A 27,076-nucleotide genomic window follows, 5' to 3' on the forward strand; every position below is an offset into this window, starting at 1 on the left:
AAGTCTTACTAGTTCCCAGTCCTGCAGGTCCCTGTGACCCACATCCCTTTCTTGGGAAGGCCAGCAGAGACACAGCTGAGCCCGTGCACAGTCAGTCTGATTAGGAGGGAGTGTGTTTGCAAGGACTAGCACAGATGGTGTTTCCACCTCACTCTCGGGAAGTCACAGAAGAAGCTGGTACCAAGTTCTTTGCTTATAGCTGTTTAGGTGTTGGGCATCCCTCTCTCCTCAGCCTCCAGCAGCTCCCTGTCACTGCTGAGCTCTGCACGTGCACTGCTCATGTCCATCGCTCCTGAGGGGAAGTGCAGAGAATCCAAGCCAAGCCCCACCTCTTCTTTCTGCGTGAGTGAAGTGCAGGAGAGGTCACTCCTTGGCTTTCTTCTCTGACAGGATCACAGCTCCAAACGGGTGGAGGCAGGACTCTCAGGGGATGAATCCTAGAGACTCTTCTTGTTGCTTCTCTGAACAGCCTTTTCTGTATTCTCTAAAGACTTTCCAGGAGCCTGGTTAGGAGGACAAGATGCATCTGGAAAAGGACAGCACAGCAGGATAAACTCTGCCAAGTCTAAAATTAAACTTAAGAGGGCTTAAGAGATCAGTTATACAAGATACCCAAAAATAACTTAGAATAAATCCTAAGAGGAACAGTGAAAGCACTGCTGACATCTTCAGTTCTCAGCGAGATGCATGTCTGCATGTGGAAGTGTGGCTGTGGTTTATAAATACCACCAGTGGTTACCACTGAAAACAGAGGAGGGTTTTCCAGTGCTCCAGCAGCAAGAACAACAAAGGGAAGTGTCAGGAACTGCTTGTGCAGTTCCAACCATGACCTTCAGCAGCAAGCCAGGCACAATCAGCCATCAAAAGTGAGGTGACATCCAGGCTCTTCTTTGCCTCCAGTCATTCTTTTTGCTATGGCTCCTAAAGGACTTTTTCTGGACACTCCAGCATTTTCTGTCCATATTATTTAAACGGGAGACCTCACGACAGGGAGAGATGATGTTCTGGGCAAGTGGAATTTGAGGGAGGATGAGGTGCCTGTGACCACCCTCCCCACTGTCCTGCAGATAAGGCACCTACAGCCAAACACTGGTAACTCAGAGAAACTCTGTCCCTTGCCAGGTGTCTAAAAGGCACCACCAGCTCTCAGAGCAGCCTGTGCAGTTTTTGTAGTTACAAAGGCCATTCCCCTGTGCCTGTCTTGGGATAACATTCTGGAGAGTCAGGTATTTCTTAAAGGTTTCCAGTTGGCTTTGGATTCACTGTAACACAAGTGAGGGATGATCAGTGAGAACCAGTTAGCTTGAAGTCAGACTAAAACAAAACGGTGATAAAAGTAATAACTTACATCTGACAAACAAACAAAGACCCAAAGCACAGATCCATATGGCTAGAATGAAAAATCCTGCTAAATCTGCTTATATCAAGTCCAAATCTAGAGGTCACTCTCCCTATATTCCCTTGTTTTCATGTCAATAAAATTCCTGGAGAACCTCATGCCCTAAAACTCAGAGGTTCTGGATGAGAATGTTTTCTACTTGCACCTTAGTATATTTTACAGTCCACTTATTTATCTGAATTTCTTAGTCAGGAGCCTAAAGTAAAGAACTTGGGGGAGCTGGTCTTGTTCATGTCCCTACAAACAGAGAAAGGATGAGTAGACTGGTGCCAGAGCAGCTACAGAAGTTTGGATTGGGTGTAAGGAAACACTTCTCCAGATGTGGATCAGAGTGGGAAGAAACTCCATCTTTGAGTCACTAAGGGATGGGTATCACCATCCTTGAAGCATTTCGGAGTTTGGGTGGGAAAAGTCACAGCCCTGCTCTGAACAGGAAGTGTGCAGGGACGGTAATTTCTGTGATCCTTCAGTTATCTTTCCATCTACCTGCCCCAAAACTCACTCACTCACTCACTCACTGACATTCCTCCTGCCCATATACAGCCTGCCCTGTCCACCCCTTTGGAAACAGAGATGATGCTTTGATAAGCCAAGTGTCCCTTCCTTTTCTTGGCTGTCCTCTGGATTCAGAAGGTAGAAATGCTTCCCCTGGACATATCAAAATGTTCATTACAATGTCAGGCAAACCTTTTCTTTTATAGCTACTTATACATAGACTACAGACTATGTACACATCACTTCTCAGTGTACTTAGCATAGATTTAAAACTGCAAAAAGTAAATTTAAAGTAGTAAAAATAGCGTTAAAATGATAGATTCTTATCTCAGCTCAGCTGTCATTTGAACGATTACATTTACCTCAATCTTGCCAACAAAGACACCAGAAAAATGAACACTTCATATTGGTTTTTACATATACTGAATTACAAATAAGAAAAAAATACACACTGACTTCACCATCACTGTAGCATTTCACTGTTTATTCTTTTTTAATGGATCACCTTTCCTAAATTAGTCTTTTCAACTTTGCAATTAAAAATGAGCACAGCTAATTAAAAACCCCAGCCTAGTCCTGTAGCTGCGTTTGCATCAACTAAAGTCTTAAAGAGCAAAATGGACTCTATTCCATGACCTCTGGCAGGACACCTTGGAGGACATCATGTCAAAAGGAACACATACACTTGGTAGATGGATGCATCTAGGGAAGAGGAATTATTTTATCATCTTTGAAGATACTGAAGAAGTAAAAAGAAAGGTCAAAGCATCCACCCTAAGATACATTTCCTGTTCAGAAGCTTCTCAAGAATTCCTGCAAAGCCAGAGGTGGGGTCCTAAACAGAGAGAGTTTAATTTACAGTGGAGCACAGGGAGTGGCACAGGCTGTGATGCTCAGAGCAAGGCATTTGCCTGCTTTTTAAACATTTTTTTAAAGTGTTTATACATTTGCTTATGTGCTTTGCTTTGTGCTTCAGGTTTTGTCAGTCTTAGCCACACGCGTCACATCTGTCTATGGAGACCTCTGTGCCCATGGCAGTGCCCCCAGCCCTGGGATGTTTGGTCACACTGGGGGGGCACAGGCATTGTCTGGTGATGAGAAGGAGGGCAAAATTGTGGGTGAAAGAGTCCTGTGCCCTCCCAGTGCCACCCTTGTGAGGTGTTTGTCCCTGAGGCACAGGGAAATGTCTGTCCCCAGTGTGAGACAACCCCGAGGTCTTGCAGAGACTGGGCTGGGAGTGCAGGCAGGAGCCCCAGTCAGAAAGAGAAGGCAGAGCAACACCAACCAACTTCTGTCTCCTAAAACAATGCTTTTCTTTTAAAGGTGAAAAATGTCGAAGTTTTATTGACCTTGCCCCGGCTTCTGAAAAAGGTAAGACCATACAGCCAAGGCTTCTTCCCTTTTTACAAATTGCATCCGTGTTGTGTCTTGTCGTACCTGAGTGCCAGGGGAAGCACGGCTCCCTCAGCACACAGGGACCTACATGTCATCCACATTACACACAGCCAGCTGAAACAAATACCAAGGGTTTATGACAGCTGTTTGCTCACTTTATGCAGGTCTGTCATTTATTTGATCTTAACTCAGATGACTTTTTTCAAGAAAAATAAAGATTTATATTGTAAGACAGACATTTTCCTTCTTCCTCTAGTGAGGAAGAAAACACTGCACAGTCTCCTCAGGCCATGAAGATATTTATGATCAGAGAAATACAGTCACAGTACCAAACATCTTTTTGTGAGAGGAAATCACCCAGATGCTTCTTTGGTTTGTTTGCCCTTGTGAAAAGTTATATATTCAAGTGCACAGAAGCAGGCTGCAAACATTTTTCTCACCCTGGTATTGGCATTTAATTAATTAATTATTGAGATTTATTTCATTTTCAGGAGCAATTTACCCCACATTTGAAAATCCACAAGGGAAAAAAATATATGTAGAGTTCAATTAAAGTGAACTAAGCCCATCCTGGTCCCAGTTGCCCGCAGCTGACGAGATGCCCCATATATTTCACCAGACCACTTGAGACAATCCCAAAACCTTTCGGGCACAGGCTGCCTTCCTCAGGCTTGGTGGAGCAGCAGTAAGTGGAGTAAGGAACAAGGAATTTCCTTAATTTGCCCGAAATGCTGATCCACTGGAAAACAGGAAGAAAGTCAATTACTGCTAATAAAGCAGGGGGTTATTGCAGGGAGAGAAACAGTCACAGAGCCTCTGTGAAATTCATTGTAAGCAAACCCAAATAAATTACGCACACAAGGGAAGAACAAGCCTGGGATTAGTGTCGCTAATGGGCTCCGAGTTAAATCTCACAAACAAATGGGACCTTGGGGCACAAAGGCTCTTACAAAACCACCAGCTCAACACTCAGCAGCCACCAGGAAACAAACTCTGCTAGAAGACACCACTAAAGGACTCAGGAGCATGGCAGAGAGCATCCTGTACAGTGCAAGCACTGCACACATCTGAGAGCTGCACTTTCCTGTAATCCAGTGGGGCATTTTGTGCTTTTTAGTGCAGCTCCCAGAACGGCAGCAAGGATATCAAAGCTCTGGAAAGTTCTGTAAGAGGATGGGAGTAGGACTGCATCCTGAAGGAGAGGCACAGGAGAGGAGATAGGATGGATGGTGATAAGGGTGTGAGAGGAGCCAAAGAGGCAGCTGGGGAGTGGAAGCTCCCTGCCCTTCCCATCTCAAGGGCTGTGGGCACAGCATGGGCCCTCCAGCACATGGAGCAGAGCAAGCACAAGGTGCCTGCTAGAAAGGCAGTGGGGTGGTTTTCTGCTTTATCCACTTTCTGTGGAACTTCATTATGGTGCATAATGCTTGGTGGCATCACCCACTCACTTTCCAAAACAGCATTTAGTGCTTTACTTTTAGGATTTCTTTTGGTTGTGTGAAATGCTGTCAGCATTTTTTTTTTTTTCCAGGAGAATTTTAGAGTTGCTGCATGATGTCAGCACATATTTCTAGACTATTCTATATTTCTTTCTTGAGGAAGGAAGGATCTTACTGTGTAGTGCTATAAAGAAAATTCTATCTATTTCAGAAGGCTTTCCATGGAGTTATAAGGCATATTGACAGAAAGGGAGGGGAATGCTTTGCCAGTGATGGAAAGTGCTGACCCTCAGACTCATAAACCAAACGAGGTTAAATTCTACAACTGCAGATCAAGTTGCACACTGCAACATGGTGAATCTGGAATTTTCACCATCAGTCTTGTACTCCCCAGAGCTACTTTCACCACATGTGAAGAGAAAATTGATGCCAAATTTACTTTCACTGAAGAATTCTTTAATGTCTTGACTTAATCTGCTCTTTTCCAGTTAGAGGGAACTTCCCATTCCTTTAATTTCTTCATCCCCTCACTCAGCATTGACTTTAATGGTCAGAGGCTTATCAATTACTCAGTTCCAGCCAGTCCACATAAATGAGAAAGGATGAAATACCGGGAATAGCAGATTTGAGTTCAGTTCAAACATTGTGGTTTTCCCAGGCAATTGTGAAACTGGGAAATTTGGGACTAAACTTACCTTCACAATGAGATTGCAACTTACTCAGTTTCTGTTCATGTTCTTAGCTTCACTTACCACCAAAAAGTGCTTGTTTATCTGAAATGTCTCTATAATTTTGTTTATCTGAAATGTCTCTGCAATACAAGCTCCATTACTGCAGATGAGCACTCTGGTTTCCCAAAGTTTTCCTTTTAGCTGGTTTTCCCTGATCCAAAGAGGAACCCTGTCTGACCAACTTCTAAGCTAAATACAGACTCTTGAAGCCTGTGCCTGCTTCTGAGCACATCATTTTTCACTTTTAAGACATGTTAAGAACAAACTTAGCGTAGTTGTACAGCCCATCTTTGCTTGAGTCCACCACCAATTAACAGCAAGGTGGTATTAAATTCCTCCAGATTACTTAAAACCTTCTGAATATAGAAAAAAAAAAAAAAACTATCATAAAAACTCACAGTAAATAAAGCCATCTATGATGAGGTCTAGTCACATCCTTACCACAAACCTTGCATTCGTAAATGAGAATTCTTACAGTAAAAATCTAATAGTTTATGGCTGAGCTTCCTATCTTTATGCATTAGTGCTGGTCTCCAGTGTAGCTGGGAGGTGTATCTCTGATCAGTTATTGTACCCTTTTCATATATCTCACCAGTGACATGTACTAAAAGGAGGCAGCAAAATTTGGGGCAAACAGACCCACAGTATGGTATAAATAAGCATTTCCAACCCACACTATGAGAGCTTTTTCCTGCATTTAAGGCAGCTGCCAGCAATCTGTCAGAACCTCATAAGCCTAACATTGAATTTATTAGCTGTTGCTGGTTCTTAGTGCCAAATCTGCTTAACAAAATCAGCTTCATGATGGTAGATATTAACTAGGAAAAAAAAAAAAACACAAAACATTTTCTCATTAGAATTTACATTTGCTATTGATAAAAATGATAGAGCAATAGCTGGTTACAGTGGCCAGGACTTTTAATGGATTCTCACAGAGCAGATGTTGGGGCCCACGAAGTGTGCTCTAATTTTCAGCACAGGCGTGAGCAGTAAGACAGCAAATATTTCCAAGAGGAGTTGGAAGGGAACTGTCAAAAAAGTAGGCTGGACCTGATATTTCAGTTCCCAATTGCTTCTGGGATATTCTCCACAGAACCTAATAAAAGTTTTGTTCCTGCTGAGTATTTTGCTGCCTGAGGAAGAAAAAGGTGAGTTATTCAGTGAGGGATGCTTCTGTCCCTGTTGTGGTGCCCCACCAGAACACTGAGGCTGGGACACTCCCCACCACACTCCTCCTCCCATGGCAGCTTCTGCCATCCCTTTCCCATGGTTTCAAATCTGTGCCCCAGAGAACTCCCAAGAGGCCATGGAGGATACATTCAAAAGGAAGAAACCAAGACCAAAAATTACATCTGGAAAACATGACACCACAATGGAAAGCAAAAGGTCCCATCAAATGATCAGATAAACGGCTTCAGTGATTTGATAACACCACAGCTGGACACATCCACGGGTGTTCCTCCCCCTGCCTGGGGCTGTGTGGGGATTCCAGCTCCTGCATCCTTCTCTAAATTCATCACTGCCAGCTATCAGCCACGGGAAAAGCCGGAGGGTGAGCCCAGCCCAACTCCTTGTGCAGGGGAAGTCGGCTGGAAGCAGCACTGGTGCTGGAAGCATTTTGCCAGAGAAAGCTCTGCAGGAAATGTGCCCCCAACAGTTTTTGGGATGGTGCTCATGGAGGCTGTGACTTTCCAATCACCTGGAGTGCCCACAGCATGGAAATGAGGGGCTCTGGCCTGAGGAGCCCTGTGGGGAAGCTGCCTCAGGAACAGGCTCAAACGTTAGTGTTGGCTCGACACTTAGAGATGGCCACACAAACACAGGACAGGATTCCCAGGGCAAACTCTTCACAGGTGTGGCACAGCCTGGTCTAGGTTACTCCAATGCTCTGTAGCACCTGACTTTGTGGAATAATTGCCACAAGGAATGGCAAGGGAGCAGGCCGTCAGCAGCTGCCTGTATTGCACTGCTTCCTACCTATTGATAAACTCACATGCATACAATAAACAAGACTTTTCAGAGACCACAGAGGTAGAGGCAAGGCAAAACCCTGCAGAAGGAAAATGCTCATGGCTAGCGAGCACTCAACAGTCCAGAAATGCAGGGGGGCTTTTTAAATTAGAGACTGTCCTGGCAGAGGTAGGAGATGCTTCCTGCACGTCCTCTACACAGCTCGTGATGATGCATCCTGGAGAGATGAGGCAATAAAAATTCTGTATTGCCTAAAAAGTAGCTGGCAGAGCTAAAGTAGCACATGGCAAACAGCAAGTAAACAAACCAAGTCTCACCGAAACACAGCACAGGAAAAAGAGAAAGCTTAGCCAATTCTGTACATGCTCCTAAACCAGCACTCCAACAGCAATTAATGAGAAGAGAAAAACTAGATGCCTGATTTTAATGTATCCTGACATAATAGGTGTACCAGGAATTTGATGGGAGAAAGATAATTAGAGAAACAATAACATCTTGGTGCTGATTACACTGAAAGACAAAGCAGATGTCATGTACTAAAGCTGAATCAGAATAACAAGGTAATGTCATTAATGAGCAACACAATCTCTGTGGATGGATTCCATGTTCAGATAAAAAACACAGAATTATCTTAGTGATCACCCCTTGGGACAGCTTCAGTGATAGCAGGGTTAAACTTGATAGCAGAGAAGGTGTAAGGACAGAAAGCAAAACAGCAGGAACTGACTCTAAAACCCCATGCACAGACCAAGAAATGTTATGCATGATGCAGAGACAAAATCTGGATTATGAACATGGAGAAATTAGTGGGAAACTTGTTACTCTTGCCTTACCCCTGCACTTGATTCGAAATATTAGGAAGAGATCCCTTGTAGGGTGACTAACAGATTCAGCAGCCTTCTGAAGCAAGAAAAGTGATTTTAGAAGTGAAGAAGGAAACCCAAGAAAAGCAAGAGCTGATTAAAACACATTAAAATGCTCAGCTAGAAGGACAACAGAATCTTGAAAACCTTAAAACCACTGGATTTACTGCAGGCCTCTGAACCAGGCACAAACCCTTCTCAGTCACTGACTGAGAGCAAATGGCAGATAATGATCCATGTTGATAAATTCAAAGTGGGGAACATGAAGAGTCATCCTACCTTTACATATATACTGATGGGTTCTGAATGAGCTTTTCCCCTCAGGAGAGAGTTCTTGGAGCGATGACAGACACTTCTATGAAAATATTAATTCACTGCTCTGCAGAGATTAAGATGAAAAAGAAATATTGGGATTGCCGTGGGAAATAAAGAACAAAACAAAAAGTCACCATGCCACCACAAGTACCCACAATGTACCCACCTGCAGCTCCCTGTGAGCACCTCTCATCTCTCCCCTGCCAGCCTCAGCTCAAAGAACTTACAATAAAATTTAAAGACATATAGAGAAGAGTGACATTTATGGTCAAAAATAGGGAAATACTTGTTTGTATGAGAAGGACAACACAGAGCAGATTTCAGGCTGGAAAAGAGACAAACGAGACTTGTAACAGCCAAGTTAAAAAACAAACCTCCTTTTTTATGTACTGGGTAGATGTTCCCAAGAAGAAAAACAGAGGATCAATTTTCTAAGAGGAGCACTTAGAGACCTGCATCAGTAAAAAGAAATGTAACTGGGTCTCCCACAAGAACTGTATACTTTCCAAAACAGTCTCTATATTCTTCTTGAATGCTTCCTACTGCATTATTCTTCATGTTCTGCAACAGGGTAAATCCATACCCACACAGACAAATACCTGTGCACTTGTCATAGGAGAGCTATGATTAAGCATGCAGGAAAAATGTGTTGCCTGTATTTTATCTGTATTTTCTTACACATCTGTTATGAATCATTGAAGTTAGTTTTAAAAGGCAATTAGACATACAAAGATGAAACCATTCTTACCATTCAAGCTAAATTTCTTATTCCTAAAGGAAGAAACAGGGGTTTTTTTCACACTGGGGATGCCAAAGACATGGGGAACACTGGTCTGAACATCATTCGTTTTTCAGCCCAGTGCTGAGGGTGGAAGTACATCACAGGCCCTGCACTGTAGGTCTGCAAAGGGAAATATTGAGCCCAAATATATTTAATAAGGTACATGGGATAATTCTCCTTTAGGGTATTTTTCATCATCTTTTCCACTTTATTGCTCTACTCATTATATTACTACTACACCAGGAAAGAGAGAATATGGATACAAAGATATCCCACAGTCTGCTCATCATACACAGGATTCAATCTGCTCGATGCCAGAACCATCAGAAGCCGTAGAAAACACACCATCACAGAAAAGAGAATAATTTTATGAGTCACAGCTCCACCTCACCTTTCAAAATAAAGAAACTAATGAAGAGCTAAAGCTAAACAAAATCAAAACATGGCTTTTCCTGTCTACCCTCAGCAGGGTCAGGTATTTCTCCTCTGGCTTCTCATGTTCTGCAAAGAACAGTCTCTTGTCTGAGTGCCAGCCCCTTATCTATCCCTGCTGCCTGGTTTTGTTTACTAGAACAGGTATTTTCAGGTACCTCAGGTGACATTTAGGGTCATGAAGCTTGCTTTGATGGCTGTGTGGTGTGCTCCTCGCAGTGTTTTCACTCTGCAGCACGGGAGGAGCGGGCAGATGGTCTGCTCTGATGTGATGCATTAACCAGTCCTGGTGCCAGCCACAACAACATGCTCAGGGTTTATTCTTTTCACCATTTTTTATTGATCACTCCGATATTTCTGGCTTGTAATTCCCAACATTGAGTAGCAGAGAAGAGCAAATGACTAAACCCATCCGAATGGCACTGGAAGAGAGAGGGAGATTTACATGAAGCTGACCTTGCTGCTCTTCCAAAGCAATGTGCACAACATTTCTCAGTGTGCACCCATTTGCCTTATTTTTACCTCTCTTCTCTCATGTGAAGAGGAGACATTTAAGTGAGATCCAGGTGTCAGTTCCAACAAAGTCACTAAGTCTGAAAAAGCAGAGCAGTGACTCTACAAACACAAGGACAGCAAAAACAGAGCAGGAGACACAAGAGCAGAACATTTTGTTGCTGCCAACATGGACAAGGGTAACAAGTCCCCCATCTCCCTGGCTGCTGCAGCATGAATGGAGACCAAGGGGGAGAATGAAATGCTTTTGCACAAAGAAGAAATAGCACCTGCAGCAGGGCTTCCTCCATGCAAGTTCACACCACCCAGAACCAGGGCTTGCCCTCAGACGTGGTTCTTTTCCTCCCACATGGGGTGACACCTGTCTAGTTGACTCGTCACAGCCTCTTGTGGTTTCCCTATGTTTTCTGGCAGTTCAGGGACCTTGGGGACAATGACTGTGAACCTCAGGGTGAGAGGAGCGCTTTCTCCCCCAGGTAACAGCAGCAGTGCCTGGGTTAGCAGCTGCCAGTGGGGATGTGGGAAGGTTCCACGCTCTCCAGGACAGCATTGCTTGGATACTGATGTCTCCTCAGCTGCTCAGCAGTGCAGCACTGCTTTGTCCTTCAAGTGCCACACTCTGGGTTTCATCTCAGTCAGGCACAAGAATCTCAGCGGTTGTTTAGGAGCACACATTGCCCAGCTCCACTGCTTTGAGCAGATAGAAGGGGTTTTTGTCAGGTATGATGCAGAAAACCCCCCAAAGCTTCTGCTTGCCTGCATCGGACTTTCTCAGACGGATCAGGGTTGAACTGGCAGAGGAGTGACTGGAGCTGGTGTCTCACCATAGCTCAGATAGACCCTGGCCGTCAGGGCAGACGTGTTACACTGAGTTATGAGGAACTCTAAACCTCTCCAAGAGCTCTCTGACTGCCTGCAGCATGGTCCAGCCTGATCACTTGTTCACGTGGCAGAGTGTGAAAGCTCAGATGAGGCTGCTTTGGTCAGACCCCTGACCCTGTGAGGGCAGCTCTGCTCTGGGATAGGCTGGGATGCAGCAGCCACAGATACACAGGGAGCACAGGCTGAGGGGGTGGGTGGTCCTAAGGAGGATGAATTCCCACTGAGGCATTCTGAAGATGAGCTTGCCCCAATTAGGAAGCTAATTTTCTGTCCGAAAGGGCCCTCAGAAATCAATACAGATTCTGGACCATTTCCTCTTGGGCACTGCTCAGGAAGGCTGGGCTTTCAGAGGGCAGTGTCACACAGCATGGCAGGTAATACATTCATTTATGGGTTCCTTTATGCCGGATAATTTCCAAGCCACTCTCCAAAACGCATGGCAGACATTTCCAGGCACACAGTCCCTGCCTTTGCTGGGTATAACATGGTTAACATGACTCAGCAACATCATTCAGGAACAGCAATATGATTTTCCCTGAAAGAAATCCTTTAAGAGCAAACAGCTCATGTTTATGGATACGAAATGCTTTGAACTCACCCAGCAATTCCTCTGTTGGCCACCTCTTCAGTGTTTCCTTGAGAACATGCACCAACACTGCATCTTTGACAGTCATTTTCGTGGCCTGACCAGCCTGAAGGAGCATCCAGAAGAGGATTTCATTATTTCATTATTTCATTTGGAGATAGGACCTCAAAATTTGGCATCAGATCCCGTTGGCATAGTGAGCTGGCACCAAAACGCCAACTTTTCTGATTTGACAAGTACGCATCAAACTCCATGGCTGCATGTGACTGTAGGTGGTAGGAGGTATAGATGTGGTTTAAACTCTCCAGAACTGGTTTGTTGGCTGCATTAATCTCAAAAACTCAACTGTAATTGAAATTATGGAACTTTGGTGTTCCAGAAACAGCAGCACATGCTTGTTTATCATCCTGCACATAATCCCATTCAGGTGTTATCCAAGTTCTTGGTGTTTCAATCCAAATTGCTAACAAGCCTGGGCATGGTTTTAATAATGCAACACAAGAATCATCTCGGCATGTTGTGGGGAAAGAGCACAGAAGAACGTTTCAGGCTTGACACGTCTCAGTTAACCAGAGCTCTCTCATGGAAAAGACGGAGTCAGAAACTGTTGCGGTTTCATGTCAGGAAATGGCAGTGGATTTGAACAAGGAATGGACTTTGGCTGTCAAGCAGTCAAATTCAGCTCAAAGCTCCTGGAAGTCATTAACAACACTGTTCCTTGGGTTCCTTCATCAGGAACTCACTGAATGCCTCGAGTTCTTCTAAGCAGAACTCCCATGACTTTTATCAGAATCCCTGTTTCAAAGGAAGCTCAGCACTGGAGCTCCCTGACTCAGTGCTCCGTGGTGGGAGGTGACAGCATGTCCCCTTATAGTGCCTCCCTCGGTGGCCAGGGCTGACCTGAAATGATTTCAGGTTCTGTGAAGAACTTTGTGAGACTCATTTCAGGCAGAGGTAAAGATTCTTTATCTCACTGTCAGAAAAAAATGCTCCATTTGCTTCATCCATTCAGGTCTGTCTGCCATATCCTTTTTCTCACATGTTGGTTCAGACAGATGCACTCAACTCGATCACCAGCTCTTGCAGAGATGCACTCAGATCTGTGGAACTTCTTTCAAAATGCTGCTGCTCTCTGCTGTCTGACAGAAAGGCAAGGAACAGATCTTGCCAGGTGGTTCATGAAGTACTCGAGTGCCTAAAACCCCAGTGATCTTGTGGGTAACAGTTCTCCTCTCAGCCATAATGAAGAGTGTGTTTACTTCACTGGGGAGTGCTGGAAAATTAATTTCCTTGGCATGTAACAATGCTGCTGCAAGGGCTGAGAGCTTGAGGAGGTGGCACTGGTGCTTCTCACCATGAACTCCACAGAGAAGACAGTGTCTCACACATTGATGAGGAAATAGCAAAGCTCAGACACAAAGTCCTGTAATGTCCTGGCTACTGCGCTGATCTTCTTCCTGCCCTGAGGTCTGCTGATATGAATGTGATATGATTCCTTCTGATGCAGGGGCCCTATAAGTTGATTTGTGTGAAATCTTTTGGTGAGTCACAGTTTTTAATCTCAAATTCTGGGTGAGCAACTGAGCCCAGGTCCTGTACTTTCAGGGATTTTGCTTCACAGGGAGGCTGTCCTGCAGCTGGTGACCCCTTTTCCTCCCGGAAAAGCTTCACAATCTGTGGTGCTCAGGTTCAGAGCAATCCCACCTGGGACTTACAGGATGTCTGTGGGGAGGGAGCAAAGATCCAAAGTGTCCCACAGTGCACAGAAGTATCTCTGTCATTGTCAGGAACACTGCTGAGGAGGTGACAGACTGGCTGGTGGAGAAGCACCAGGGACAAAAATGACAGGAAAAGATGTGTTAGAACAGGAGGTGGTGATGGTACTGATGTCAGTGGTCATCCAGATCGCAGTGCCCACCTCCCTGCAGCTTCTCAGACATCAGGGTGGGAGACACAGGACAACAAGCTGGATGTGCCACAGAGATGTGACAGGACAGCGAGACAGGTCCCTGACACCTCCTGGCAAGGACAGAAAGGAACATGCAAACCCAGCACATTTTTGTCACCTGAAAAAAGCCCAGCAGACATGAGGAGGACTTGACAGCTGGCATCCTCTGCATTGCTCCAGGGAATCCTGGAAAGACTGGCTGAATACTTTGTGTCTTGGTGCTTGCATGCTGGGTGGGCTCCTTGCACACACCCGCCCTGGTGAGAACGTGTGTGCAGCAGTGCAACTGAAACCACTTTGGGTTTCGTTTTGCTTTAAAGTCGAAGACTCTCCTTTCCTGGGAGGTCTCACATTGGAATGCCCTTGGCACAGCAGCACATCCCAGCTGAGCTCCTTCCCAGCCCCTTCTCTGCACTGGCAGCTGTGGGTTTGTTGAGCAGGCAAGGCAAATGCATGGACAGGATGAAGAGCAAGAGATGAATCTGTTGATTTATGAGATCACAGATCCTCAGTTACAGGCCATCCAGGTGGAACTCTCCAAGTGAACCAGGTACTGACTCTTCTGAAGGAAAGATTTTTCATGAAAGCTGAGTTAGGCCAGACAGATCCCTGGGGCAGAGGACACAGGCTGGAGGGGAGTAAGCAGACAGAAAAGATGACAGCAGAGAAGATTGGAAAAGAGAAAAATCCCCTGGAGAGCTTCTTTTCTGTCACCTGGAATGACTGAGGTCCCCTCAAGAGAAGGAGCTCTCTACTTTGCAGGTAGGAGGCTGTAAGAGATTGTGAGTGGAGATGATGCCAAGTGACTGCCTCATGAATCTCATGTTGAGAGAGGAGCAGTGGGAGATCACCACCAGCACAGAACAGAAAGACTCTGTCTCCTGAATTAATAACCTGAAGCAACTGTTCTGCTTCAGGCAGCCACAGGAAAATGCAAAACTCAGACACAGGTTGCATTTACTGGGTGTTATTATTTCAGATGAAATTCAAAGCCAGAGCAGGCAGGACAGGACATAGAACTATGCAAACACCACATGTGGGACTTGCCTTTCCCCACATTTAGATGTGCTAAAAAAAGGCACAGAGAAGGTATTCAGTTACCCCATGAATAAGACAAGAGCATTTCCTTTGTAGATATGAAAAGGCCCCCCCCAAAAAGTAATAATTGACTCCCACAGCAAACTCACACAGCCTTTGTGTCTGATCAGAAAGGTTTTACAGCAGAGCAAAGCTCACGTCTCATTGAGCTTTTCATCCTTTCCTTGCAAGGTTATCCTGCTGACAAAGCCACTCTTATCCCACCCTTGTGGCAAGGGAAGCCAAAGCACTCCCTGTGACAGCAGCCGCACAGTCAGGTGTTCCTTCCTCCTGTTCCTTTCTCCTTCCTTAGGAGGACAAAGGACACCAGCTGGGCCCCCAGACCCTCCAGGCTCAGCTCCCAGAGCCCTCCTGTCCCTCTGCACGTGTCTCCTTGCAATGGACACACAAACCCAGATGCTCCCACAGGGACATGTGCACCTCCCCAGCTCCCTGCTCCTTCCAAGCTCACTGCACTGCTGCCTGCAGCATCAGCTTCAGGCACTGGTCCATAGGTGGGCAACAGGTAGAGTGGGCTGAGTACATCACCTGAACCCCAAGCCACCACCTGAACCCCCAAAAACATCAAGCAACCCTCCAGACCCCTCCTGAAGGGGTGCACTCCAGCTTCTTGTTCCCCTCTCCATAGGTACATCCAGGATTACCCTGTCCCAGGAGCAGAACCCAGCCTGTGCCCTTGTCAGATTTCATGTGGCTGGTGACACACCCAAATCTGCCAAGGTCTCTCTCTCTCAAGGGACTCACAGTCTCCTCCTAATTTAGGATCACAAGAAGCAAACTTCCTTAAGTGTGTCCAGGTCATTGATAAAAGCATCCAAGAAAATTGGCCCTACAACTGAGCACCACCAGCCTGATATTATCCCATGGACTGAAGCTCTTTGAGCCCAGTTGTCCCCCCAGGGAAGCAGAGATGGAGCCACACCACAGTGGTGAGCTGCAGACACTGTTACAGCACTGCCCTGGTGTGCACAGACCACCAGTGGGTGTCCACAAGGGTTGAATCAGGGCAATAAACACCTGGGCAGGTGTGTTGTACATTAATATTCCAAGTGTGGGCTACATGGATTACAGCTCATTAGTTAGGGCTGTCTGCTGCCTCAGTCTGTGGGTCAGGTTTACGTCATCTAATTCTTCCAAACTCAAATCATTCCATCATTCTCTCATCATAGAAACTGATGGTTTGAGAAAATGAGGCAAAATGCCTTCTAAAGCCTGCTGTATCTCAGAACAACACCCTTGCTCTCTCTCACTTGCATTCCTTTTTGGAAGAGTGTGCCAGTTGCCTGATACCAAATTGACTAACAGGAGTGAGATAAGCAGCTGTTTGCTGTTGATAGATGCAATACTGCACACACAGCCACTGTGAGCAATTAAAAGCTTTATTTATTGCTATCTCTGTAGTGCGGTATAAGAACTCGAAAGGTCAGCTACAGTGGCAACAACGAATAGCACATACTAATTAGATGTAATTATAAAGATGAATTCCCAGACAAAATATGAGCTGGGATCAGCCTGGTCACCAAGAGGACACTCAAATGTTTGATAACAGTGAGACTGCATATCTAGTTTTCTAAGCTGGACTGTAGGCTTTATCACACATGTGCTCTCACAGTGAGGAGAGAAGGTATTAATATAGTGAAGCCTGTAGCAGTCTCTATGGTTACAGCTAACATTTTCTAATATAAGCCATTGTCTTCAGATGCTTAACTTTCCATGTTTCAACTGCTTAGGCTGAAATTTTCCATCACTGCTCATTGTTTCCAGGTGAATTCTCTAGCAATCAGGTTAGCAAATGTACTGGAGAATTCCAGCAGATTCTCATGCTGAAACGGCAATTGGAAATTGGGCAGGGACTTAATTTTATCGTCTGTTCCCATCCTCCCCAATTTACCCCATGGCTTGGTGACTTTCAAAGACTCAGCAGATCCTGCTGGAGGTTTTGAGCTGGAATTCCCAAGCATGACATCTCCCGGTGGTGAATCAGTCCCTGCTGGGCACTGCCCCGCGCTGCCAGAGCCCCTGCCCTGCACACTGCCCCCGAGCCCTGCAGAGCTCAAACAGGGCCCTGACCCTCAGGGCTGTACCCAGGGGCTGAGGAAACATGGGCCAGGCCGAGTTTTGCATCTGAAGCTCCTCATCTGAGCCTGTTATAAATATCTGTGCCCACCCTGCTGTAACTGTGGCAGTTTCTGTGTCAGCTCCGGTGGCACAAACCCTGTGAGGTGGATCCAAACACCTCGAGTGAGAACAGCCATCCTGCAGGACTCCAGTTTCTAACAACAGCCCCCAGCCCTATGCTGTGACAGGAATTTCAAAACCTGGACTGAAAATATTTTCTTTGTGGAAAAGGGGCATCCAAGCCTGTCCAGCTCCCAGCAGCACACAGACAGTCAGGTATCCTGTGCCATCACCTCTGTGTGTGCTGGGCTGTGCTCATCTAAACTGTGGCACAGGGTGGGAAAATGAATTCTGTGAGCTGTGCCTTGGCTCAGAGGAGCCAAGAGGTTCTCACACATAACCTGCAGAGGTTCTTCAGCCAAGCTGAACAAGAACAAGCAACAGCTTGTTCTTTCTGCAGTCTCTTTACCACCTTGGCACTCTTCACATCTTCATTCACCACATTTTTCTATTTTCAGAGTTTGGGCCATGGTTTGCTGAGTTTAAACTCTGTGAATCACAGAATCATTAAGGTTGGAAAAGTCCATCAAAATCATCAAACCCAACCTTTGACCAAAGGCTCCCATGCCCACTAAACCACACTGGGAAGTGCCACCTTTGCTTGTTTTCTGAACACTTACAGGCGTGGTGACTCCACCACTTCCCTGGGCAGACTCTGCTTAATAACTCTTTCAGTAAAGAATTTTTTCTCTATATACAGTGGGTGTGATAAACATTTTTTAAAAACCCAGGTTACAGTTGGCAACCTTATAAACCAACCAACTTTTACAAAAAATTACACAGTTACTCCTAGATATTCCTGATTTCCTAATTAATTTTTGCCAACGTTAACCTCTTGAAAGTATTCCCCAAGTGATGACTGGTTGTCTCTCTTTGCCCTCAGGTGTGCTGTGGCTCTCAGTGGTGTCCGAGGTGTTGTACATCATGCTGTTGGTCGTCGGGTTCAGCCTCATGTGCCTCGAGCTCTTTCATTCAAGCAGTGTCATAGATGGGCTCAAGTTAAATGCCTTTGCTGCTGTCTTCACTGTGCTTTCAGGTAGGAACCTCCCCCTCCCTTTTCACCACCTCAAAGCAAAATTCTACAACTCTGAGAGAATAAAAAACCAGAGGCTCCAAGACTCTCTTATCCCCATTTTGCCATTGCAATTTTTCACTGTAATTTTTTGTTCCTTTGGCACAAAGACTGCATGATAAATTTGCCTCTTGCCAGGGAGAAGTGAATATCCTCATTCCTGATTTCACAGCAGCAATGCAGTAATTATCCTTCCCTAGCCAGCACAGCCATTACCACAGCTCCAGCCTCAGCTCCATTTGCAGCATCATCACACTCATTTTCCAGAGGAAACTTAAAAACATGTAACGCTGAAAATTCTTTTTTTCTTTGTTAATCCTGAAAGTAGGTGAAGGCTAGAAAACCAAAGAAAGGAGCTAATCTTGTTCATTAACCAAAATGAGAATGAAAAAGGTTCTAATAATGGCACTGAGGAGCAGCCCCAAGGGTGATCTGGGACATGAACATCTCTCACAACAACTGCTTCAGGCTATTTTCATGCTCGGTCTGTACTTGGGGCCTCTCACCATCTGAACTTGAGGAAGTGCCCCTTCCCTTCTGTGAAGCTTTTTCTGGCTTGAACCCCCACTTTCCAGGATTCATACAAGCAGCCAGAGTGCTCATGTGAGCACTCCTGCATGGACCTCTCAGGCAGAAAGAACTCCTGCAATAGAAGTGCATTTTATTCTGCTGCATTTCAGGCTGGAAGGCGTTACAACAGGCAGTGTACATTCTGGGAAGGAGCTTGTATCTTCAGGGATAGCTGCAAATTGTGAAATAGTAACAAAAAGAAAAGGTCAGAAGTAAAGCTGAGTGACAAAAAAATCTGATAAGAACAGCCAAAGCATATTTCTCTGCTTTGGATATAATTTGGAACTTTAAAAAAAAAAAAATCAGTTCCATTTTCAAAATCAAACTATGTGGAATTCTTCAGCATTCAATCAATTACTTCCATGCTGTTCCTCTCTCCCTTCACCATTAACTGCAGTTTTAAAGTTTTGTGAGAATGATGAAGTTTTCTTTCCTACACAACTTTCTATTTTTATTTTGGCCTTCCCTCTTCCTAAGTACATTGCCAAGATAGTCCAAATATAAACTTCAAAATTTACAGGGAAGAATGATAGAGGAATTGAAACAAGGATAAAACCCCAAACCCCAGCACACTGCTAGCCATTATTTTCAACGACAGGGATATCAGAGGAAAGAAGAAAACTATATTTATTTAAGCTTAGCATATTTATAATGACATAGCTTAATAGAAATTAGGTAATGAAGGGGACTTTCCATTGGAGCATAACACTTCTCATTAAATTCATGCTTGAGTTCCCTCATAAAAATCCAATGAGATCTCCACCTTCTCATAGCTCAACATCTAAAGGTTAGGAAAAAACATCCTAACAGTGTGGTCACTTATTGTTGTTCCTTAATCTCCTACCAGCCATTAAAAAAATACCCCACAACATCACAATTTTGGTATCCCTCTTAACCATACACAAACTAAAAAAATTACACGTCTCTCACGTAATATTTATAATAAAACATCTTAATTACTGTGATACATTCCATAAATAGCATTTCTAGTAAAAAATATCAGAAAATGGTTTAAAATACATTGTCTTTTCCAAATACCCCTCATCTCCAGCTTTCCAAAGTTCCTTAACCTCTTCCATTACCAACACCTCCAAAGAGCTCTGGTCCTGCAGGGCTCATGATCTCAAGCCAGCTATAATTGGTCAGTGTTCCTGCACTGCCCCCCACTCCAGCACACCACCTTAGCAGGATCTCCCATCTGCAAACACCTCTTGCCCCGGACCCTGGTGATCCTGTGCATCGAGCATTTGCTGATTTGTGTCACAGGCAGCTCATTTTAGCTCATTAAATGTACAGCAATATGGACCAGGGGGTATCCCCATGGAGAACCTGGCAAGGCACAGCTAAAATGGACCAAACCGAAAGTCAGTGAAGCAGCACAACAAAAGATTTGCATTATTCTGCTTTAGTTTGGATGTGGCACAACAGCACCAACAGCCCTGCCAGGTGCAGACCCAGCCCTGTCCCTCCCTGCCATTAGGCAGACAAAGCAAAGAACATCACGTTTCCAGGCTTTGGTGGTGACCTCCTCCTCACCTGGATCAGTGGACTGTCACCTCAGCCTCCCACACAGCCACAGGGCTGAACGTGGCTGAAACCCTGTGCAAGGTTTGCGTGACAGAACAGAGCAGCTCAGCCCCGCTGAGGCTCGTCCTGGCTGGGCCAAACCTCCTGCTGGCTCTGAGTGACTATGAACGGTCTCAGGGCAGTCTGTAAGATTTTATTAGGGTTGAAAAATTACTGACAGGACATACAGAAACAGTAAACCCTAAACTTAAGATCAAGGCAATCCACTGATTTAAAAAGTTCAGCAGGCGCCCGGTGCATTCTGGAAATTAAATACAACCAGAAACGAGCAAGGTGTGCAGCACTTTCCTGTGCTCCCATTAGGCCACCCACCCTGCCCAGATCTCATTTCTCCTGGAGTGAGTTGCTCTTTCCACCTCCTATCTTTGCAGTGTGTCACTCCAACACGAGGCAGCTGAGCAAATCACCCCAGCTCCCTGTAACACAATGTCTTCTCTCAGCCTCTGCAGTTGTTTGTATCAAATCTGACATTTGTCTTGCTGAAGGTCCTGCTTGACATGCCCACAACACAAACATTCCCCAGCTTCCCTCCCCCAGAACTGCCCTGAATCATCCACATGTCTGGGGAGACTAAGAGTGTTTTAGGTTTTGAAAGTAAGAAGGAAAGAAGAGACAATAATTCAGTATGGTTGGGGGAAGGAAATCTGGATCTTCCACGTACAGGAAGGGCAACCTTGGAAAGAAGTAGGTGGTCAGAGAGAACAGTGAATGAATGGTGCAAAGTGTAACACACAGACCTCACTGTACCCACCAGGGCAGAATATGGGTGTTTCCAAGTGCCTTGAACTGCCACTGCAGCACAAGAGGCTTTTGCCCATCTGTAGGCCCCAAGAACGATTTGGGATATAGTGATCCAGCCCCACCTCCTTAGCCTGATCCCACACTTTCCTGAGCTCATTGGGGATCATCACCCTGCACTGCCCAGGTGCTATGGCAAGAACATCCCAAATTATTGTAGCTAGAAAATACTCCAAGCCTCAGAGCTGCTCCTGACCACCACTGCTTGAAAAGTGGGGTTTGATTTTCCTCAGAGGGATGTTTAAATATAAAGTTCAGGTGGTTTTTTCTGTTTAAACTGCAGGACCACACTGGCCAGCTAAAGGCAGAGCCACTCAGGCCACCCTGTGATTTACTGCAGCCTTGTTCTTTAATATCACTGGGCCTGAAGGCTCTTACACATTGTCTAATCCTCACCCAGTTGCAGTTCTCTCAGGGAGCTATAACAGTGTCACAAAAGCAGCACCAGCACTGCACCATCAAAAGTATCCCAGTGGTGTCCTCTCAGCACATATCATCAGGAGAACCAAGCTCACTTCCTTGTGCAACTTCCAAGTGTTTTATGAGTATTCAGATTCATAAATCTTAGCAACTACTGGGACAAAATATGGTTCTTTGGCACAAACACATTGAGTCTGCATTGCCTGCAGAAGCCTCTCTCCTCATTCTCACCTGAGGCCTGTCTGTGATGGGCTGTGAGATAGCTGTGGGTGGCACAGCCCTGGTTTGCAGCAGCAGGGTTGGTGGGGATGCTCATTGTGCAACATTTTCTTCAACGATTTTCTTCCTTCAACTCCTCTTTTAATTGAGAATTCAGTATGATGCAAAATATTGAGCTCTCAGTCATATCTTTCCTCTGCCCATGCAGCTCCCTCCTCCACAGTAGAACAGGAGGCATAAAAGTACAACAAAGACTTTTTTGCGGCTCTCAAAGCACTTCCAAGCAGTAGCTCCCTCAAGAATGATAAAAAGCATTGGCAGAAAAATTCCTGTTCTAATCCCTGCTTCCCAGGTCTCTTGGGGATGGTGGCACACATGATGTACACTCAAGTTTTCCAAGTGACAGTCAGCCTTGGGCCAGAGGACTGGCGACCACATTCCTGGGACTATGGATGGTCCTTCTGGTAAGTGTCACCACCAGTTCCTCTCTTTTCTCTTTGGAGTTGTTCCATCACCCTGTTGGGAGGTGAATTGCACATATCACCTCCAATTGCCAGGAACACGCCTGTGGATTTCCAGCTGCCAAACTTGCAGGAGCACAAGCCCCCGGGGCTGTGCAGTTTTTGAGGTGTGGGGGACAGTTAGGGGTGGCTGTGCAGCAGCAGCTGTGCTATCAGCAGGTACAGAGCATTTGTAAATAAACAGCACCCACAATTACCAACACAGATTGAGCACTCTCATTAAAGTTCAATTTAGGAACATAATTGCCATGGCATTTCTGAGACTTTTAGACTTTTCTTTTTTTCCCCCCCCCCTTGTTTTTAATTAATGTCTCAGTTGAACCTTACAGTGCAGTTTTTAACACAACTGCAGAGGAAGGTTCAGTGCTCCTGGCATGATGAGACTTCCCTGTGGATCATGGGGAGAAGGCTTGGGAAAATGGACATGGCATTTTTTTTTTACCTTTCCCATTTATCTTCTAAAATCACATAAAACTAATTTGACCAAGACACAGCAACTGTGTTATATTGCTTGCAAGTTTATAAGAAGCTTAACAAGAGCAGGAGGCTGTGGAGAATAAAAATACCTGCAAATAACATCCCCATTCCTCCAGAGGCATCAGCCTCTTTGGATGGATAGAGAAAATACCTTCTTCTTGTCATTTCTAAATATAGCACATTATTTTCTTTCCATCTCAAAGCAAAAACAACAATCTTTGCTAACACCAATAAATAAATATAAATACTTCTCATGCACAGCACTGCAGGGAATTATTAGTCTTTCCTTCTCACCTCTCTATGCTGTGTTTCATAGGAGGAGTTGCTACCATTTTAGCAACATGTTACGAAATACCAATCACATTATATTTAAAATACAGCTTATTTTGTGTCTCAATAATGAATATTTATTGCATGTGATGATGGACTTATAAATACATTGCATTCCCATATTTATAATATTTATAATATTTATATTAATATTTATAACAACTCTGTCACAATAATTGTATAATTTTCAATATATTTAAATAATAAGGCGTATTTGTCTTCAGTAATCTATTTTGTAATTTACTGCAATACTCAAACTTCGGAATGCTGTTGAATGTCTTGCATGAACAACACTCATTAGATTATTCTCCATCTTGTGCAAGCCAAGAGCCCCCATGGCTCAGAGTGGGCACGAGGGTCCCTCAGGGCATCCTGAGCTCTCCCTGGGCCCACCCACACTCCCTGCTGGGAGCTGTGTCCCATAGAGATGGAGCTGGGAGCTGGTATCCCATGGGAGGTGGGTTTGGGAGCTGTGTCCCATGGCAGGTGGAGCTGGGAGCCGTGTTCCATGGGAGATGAAGTCCAGACCCCAGCCCTGTCCCAGAGCAGCCTCTTCCTCAGCTCTCCCTGGGCAACCACAGCCAGAGAGGGCACAGTAGGCTTTGGTTTAAGGACGAGGACTGCCCCTGGGTTAGGTCTCACTGTGGAAGACTCTGGAGACACCCACAAGCAGGGAAATATGTGGGAGCAACATCCCCTCTGCCCGTATTGCTGGGGTGAGACCTCAGCTTCACTCCACACAGCCACTGTGGGAACTGAGCTCCTCTCCAGCTACTGCAGCCACAAAGCTCCTTCTTGCATTTAGTAGTCTCCCTCCCTCCCTTTTTCCCTCCCTCCCTCCCTTCCTCCCTCTCTCCCTCCCTTCCTCCCTCCCTTCCCTGATGCTTCCAAGGCAGCACATTTATCTGTGCAGGATGTGGGGCACGGTGCAAACATTGGCTCTGCTGGGACAGGGGTGAGCAGCAGCAGCACTTTCAGCCTGCAGTGGTGCTCAGCAGCCTGAGGAAGGCCATGGGGTCCCTCATGCCACACTAGTGATGAGTAGCAGACCTGGAAAAGGAAGGTCTGGAAGGCAAATGAAGCAAAAACAAGGCTTCTGCCTTCCACCTAACACTGAGCCACCACTGTTGTACAGACCAGAGAGCTTCAGCCTCCCCTGACACCACCCAGACTTGAACATCTTCTTTAAGAAGGGTTAATCACAAATGCCCACCCAGCCTGGTGGAAAACCACACATGTAGGACTATTTTCTGCTCCATCTGGGTTCTGGTGACATCCTGGAACATGAGCTTTGAGAACCCCTCACCCAGCAGCATAACCACCACCCTGATTTTCAGCCTGCTGTAAATGTGCCACTGCAGCACCCAGCCACAGAACATGGCCCAGAGAACTGAAACAGCCCTGACAAGTGAGGCCAGGGGACGCTGTCCCCATGGCCAAGAGTCAAAGGGTCTTGGGGATCCAGACTGCCATCCCTTTCCCAAGTGCCAGTGGGAAAACTAAGTTTTCTGTGACTCAACTTCCTCTCTATCAAAAGGGAATGATAAAAACACCCCTCCCCAAAATGAGCAGACTGTTTACAGTCTGCTCAGATGTCTCAGGGTTGGCCTCTGTTATCCTACCCCATTCCCAAGGCACTGGCAAAGCCTGAAGGTTGTTCTGGTCTCTGGCATGAGTCAGGAGTGGGCCAGGGGATTCTCCAGGCAAGGGATTTCAGCGCCTCTGAGGATCAGTAGATGTTTAAGTTAAGACTCACTAAAGAAAATGAATATTAAAAGCCTGAGCTGTTTAAGCCATGGAGGAACATGAGAGCCCAGCCCTGAGTGCAGCTACAGAAAGCTCTGTGGGTACAGTCCCACCACATCTGGGGCACAGCTGGCATGGACCATTAACAGCACTGCTGTTAAAGACGTCTTCACCTAAGGCAGGTGTAACTCTTGAAGGTGGGACAGCCACCGCTTACAATTCAAAATACATAGCATTTAACCAAGGTCCATAAGAACTAAAGCACATCTATCCTAATTGCCTAATTACTATAATTTCCCAAATGCCAGACACTGAGAGTCTTCATTCTGTATTTCCTTCTCTGAACCTTTCAACACTTCTGATTTCATGATTAGAAACCATCAGAAACATCCAAGAGAAGTTCTCCCTCAAATGTCATTCCCCAGGCACCTCCCAGGCACAGTGAGGTATGTGGATTTGGCTGGCTTCTTCCTGAATACTCTTTAGGAGCCCAGCTGGAAATGTTTGCAGCTGCTGGAGCTCTTCCACACACTCCACGTGGGAGGAAGACTCATGCCAGGAAGACTCATGCCAGGAAGACTCAGGCCAGGAAGATGCTGTGCCTGGACACTCACACCTAGCACAAGTTCCCTTCCCACTTCTCCTCCCAACCATGGGAAACTTCAGGGAACTTTGTCACCCCAGGGGTCACTACATTTCCTTCTCATTTGATTGCATCTGGCAAACAGGTTCAAAAATGACAAGGAAGGAGCTGCCTCCACACATCTCATTGCCTCGGGAGTCCCTGCAGGACTTGTTATAAGCTGAATTTTGAAATCATTGAAATGAGCCATTTCTGTTTACTTGAGTCACTTTTTCCCTAGATTTTTCAGTCCATGAATATGTGCTCTTTTTCAAGTTTTGTCTAATTTGAAATGAGAAACTGCTTCCTTGTCGGCAGGTCCTTTGCAGAATGGGAAAATAGCTCATGCTGAGGGCTGTGTTGACAATGAGTATTTATAAGATAATGCTACTGGGGCTGGATTCTTTCTGCTCTGCATAATTCAGATCAATTTGTTACAGAAAAAGTGCAAAAAGGAGCAGGTAAAGTGTGTCACCATCATAGATGATGAAGTTAATCCAACTTAGTTAGGGAGCCACTGTGAAATATGTGTAGCCAGAGTTGATGGGCTGAGTGTGAAGCCAAGGGGAGCTTGAATGCAGAGAAGCTCTGCTGACAAAAGGAGGAATTCAGGGCCTTTTTTTGCAGCCTCATTTCATGCTCAAAAAGCATCTCAGCTCCTTGGGGCCATGAGTCCCTCGCCAGCCCCATCTGAACTTGAGGTCAGGGAGGGCAGAAGAACCTGAGGGGAAGCCCTGTCCACAAGCAGGGAATAGAGCAGCTCCCAGCTGAGCCTGCTTGCCAGGAGACCCAGGACAGCACCTGCTGCTCTTCCAGCTTTGCATTGGGCCAGTCTTCTTTTTTTCTTCCACTTTTCTCCCTCTGCCTCTCTGTGCTTCTGGTTGGTACTTGCAGGCATCCTGCCCCTGGCTGGCCAAGGTTGGCTGGCACTGCCTTCACACTGAGGGGGTCAGTCAGGAGACCCCCAGGTTGGGTGACTCCACAAAATGGAAGTGCTGTCTTCTATTCTGGTCAGGCTTTCAGAGACCAGACACAAGCCAGGAATGCCAGAAGTGTCCATGAACCAGGAAAGAAGGAAATACAGTAGTCTGATGAAGACATGAAAAGCAGATTAGAAACCATCCGTGCAGTGGCATTGTGCAGCCAGTGTCCCATGGATGCTGGAAGACTCTCTGGGGCATTACTCCTTCCAGGAGTGTATGGATTTTAGGACTCATCTGCAAGGCTCTGAGGCATTTCAGAGGGAAATCAGGAGGTGTTTGGCTCTGGTGTCAGAGTGCACCAAGTGTTCACCTTAGCACATGGTTCTCCATGGGATGAAGGCTGTGCCCAGCCCCAGCCCAGCCTCCTGCCTTCCTGAGCATGAGCCACAGGTCTTTCGAGGTAAGATGAGAAGGACAGGTTTGTCCCCTCCACCTTCCCTGCCTGGTCCCACCCTGTGTGTGTGTGTCTGAAATATGACATGAGCTGCTGTCTTAACCCAGCTCTGTCTGCTGGTTTCTCTCTCCACAGTCTGGCGTGGGGCTCTTTCACCTGCTGCATGGCGGCCTCCGTCACCACCCTCAACTCTTACACTAAGACTGTCATTGAGTTCAGACACAAGCGCAAAATCTTTGAGCAGGGCTTTCGAGAAGAGCAGAACTTCCTAGACCAGGAAGCCATCAAGTACTTCAGAGAAAGGTCAGTGC

At 45.7% G+C, this 27,076-nt stretch overlaps 1 protein-coding gene across 1 annotated transcript in view; it reads left to right on the top strand.

Annotated features, from left to right (window-relative positions):
* Window positions 1-27,076, top strand: part of GSG1L (GSG1 like) — a gene marked incomplete at both ends in the record, with an annotated part of 53,553 nt that overhangs the window by 13,060 nt on the left and 13,417 nt on the right. The window contains 4 exons of the mRNA XM_082292112.1: window positions 3,218-3,265; window positions 17,910-18,062; window positions 22,045-22,156; window positions 26,901-27,068. Coding sequence (XP_082148238.1) covers window positions 3,218-3,265; window positions 17,910-18,062; window positions 22,045-22,156; window positions 26,901-27,068 — 481 coding nt within the window. The remainder of the gene's footprint in view (window positions 1-3,217; window positions 3,266-17,909; window positions 18,063-22,044; window positions 22,157-26,900; window positions 27,069-27,076) is intronic.

The sequence above is a fragment of the Coloeus monedula genome (genome assembly GCF_965178545.1).
Source record: "Coloeus monedula genome assembly, chromosome: 16".
In the NCBI taxonomy this organism is placed as follows: Eukaryota; Metazoa; Chordata; class Aves; order Passeriformes; family Corvidae; genus Coloeus; species Coloeus monedula.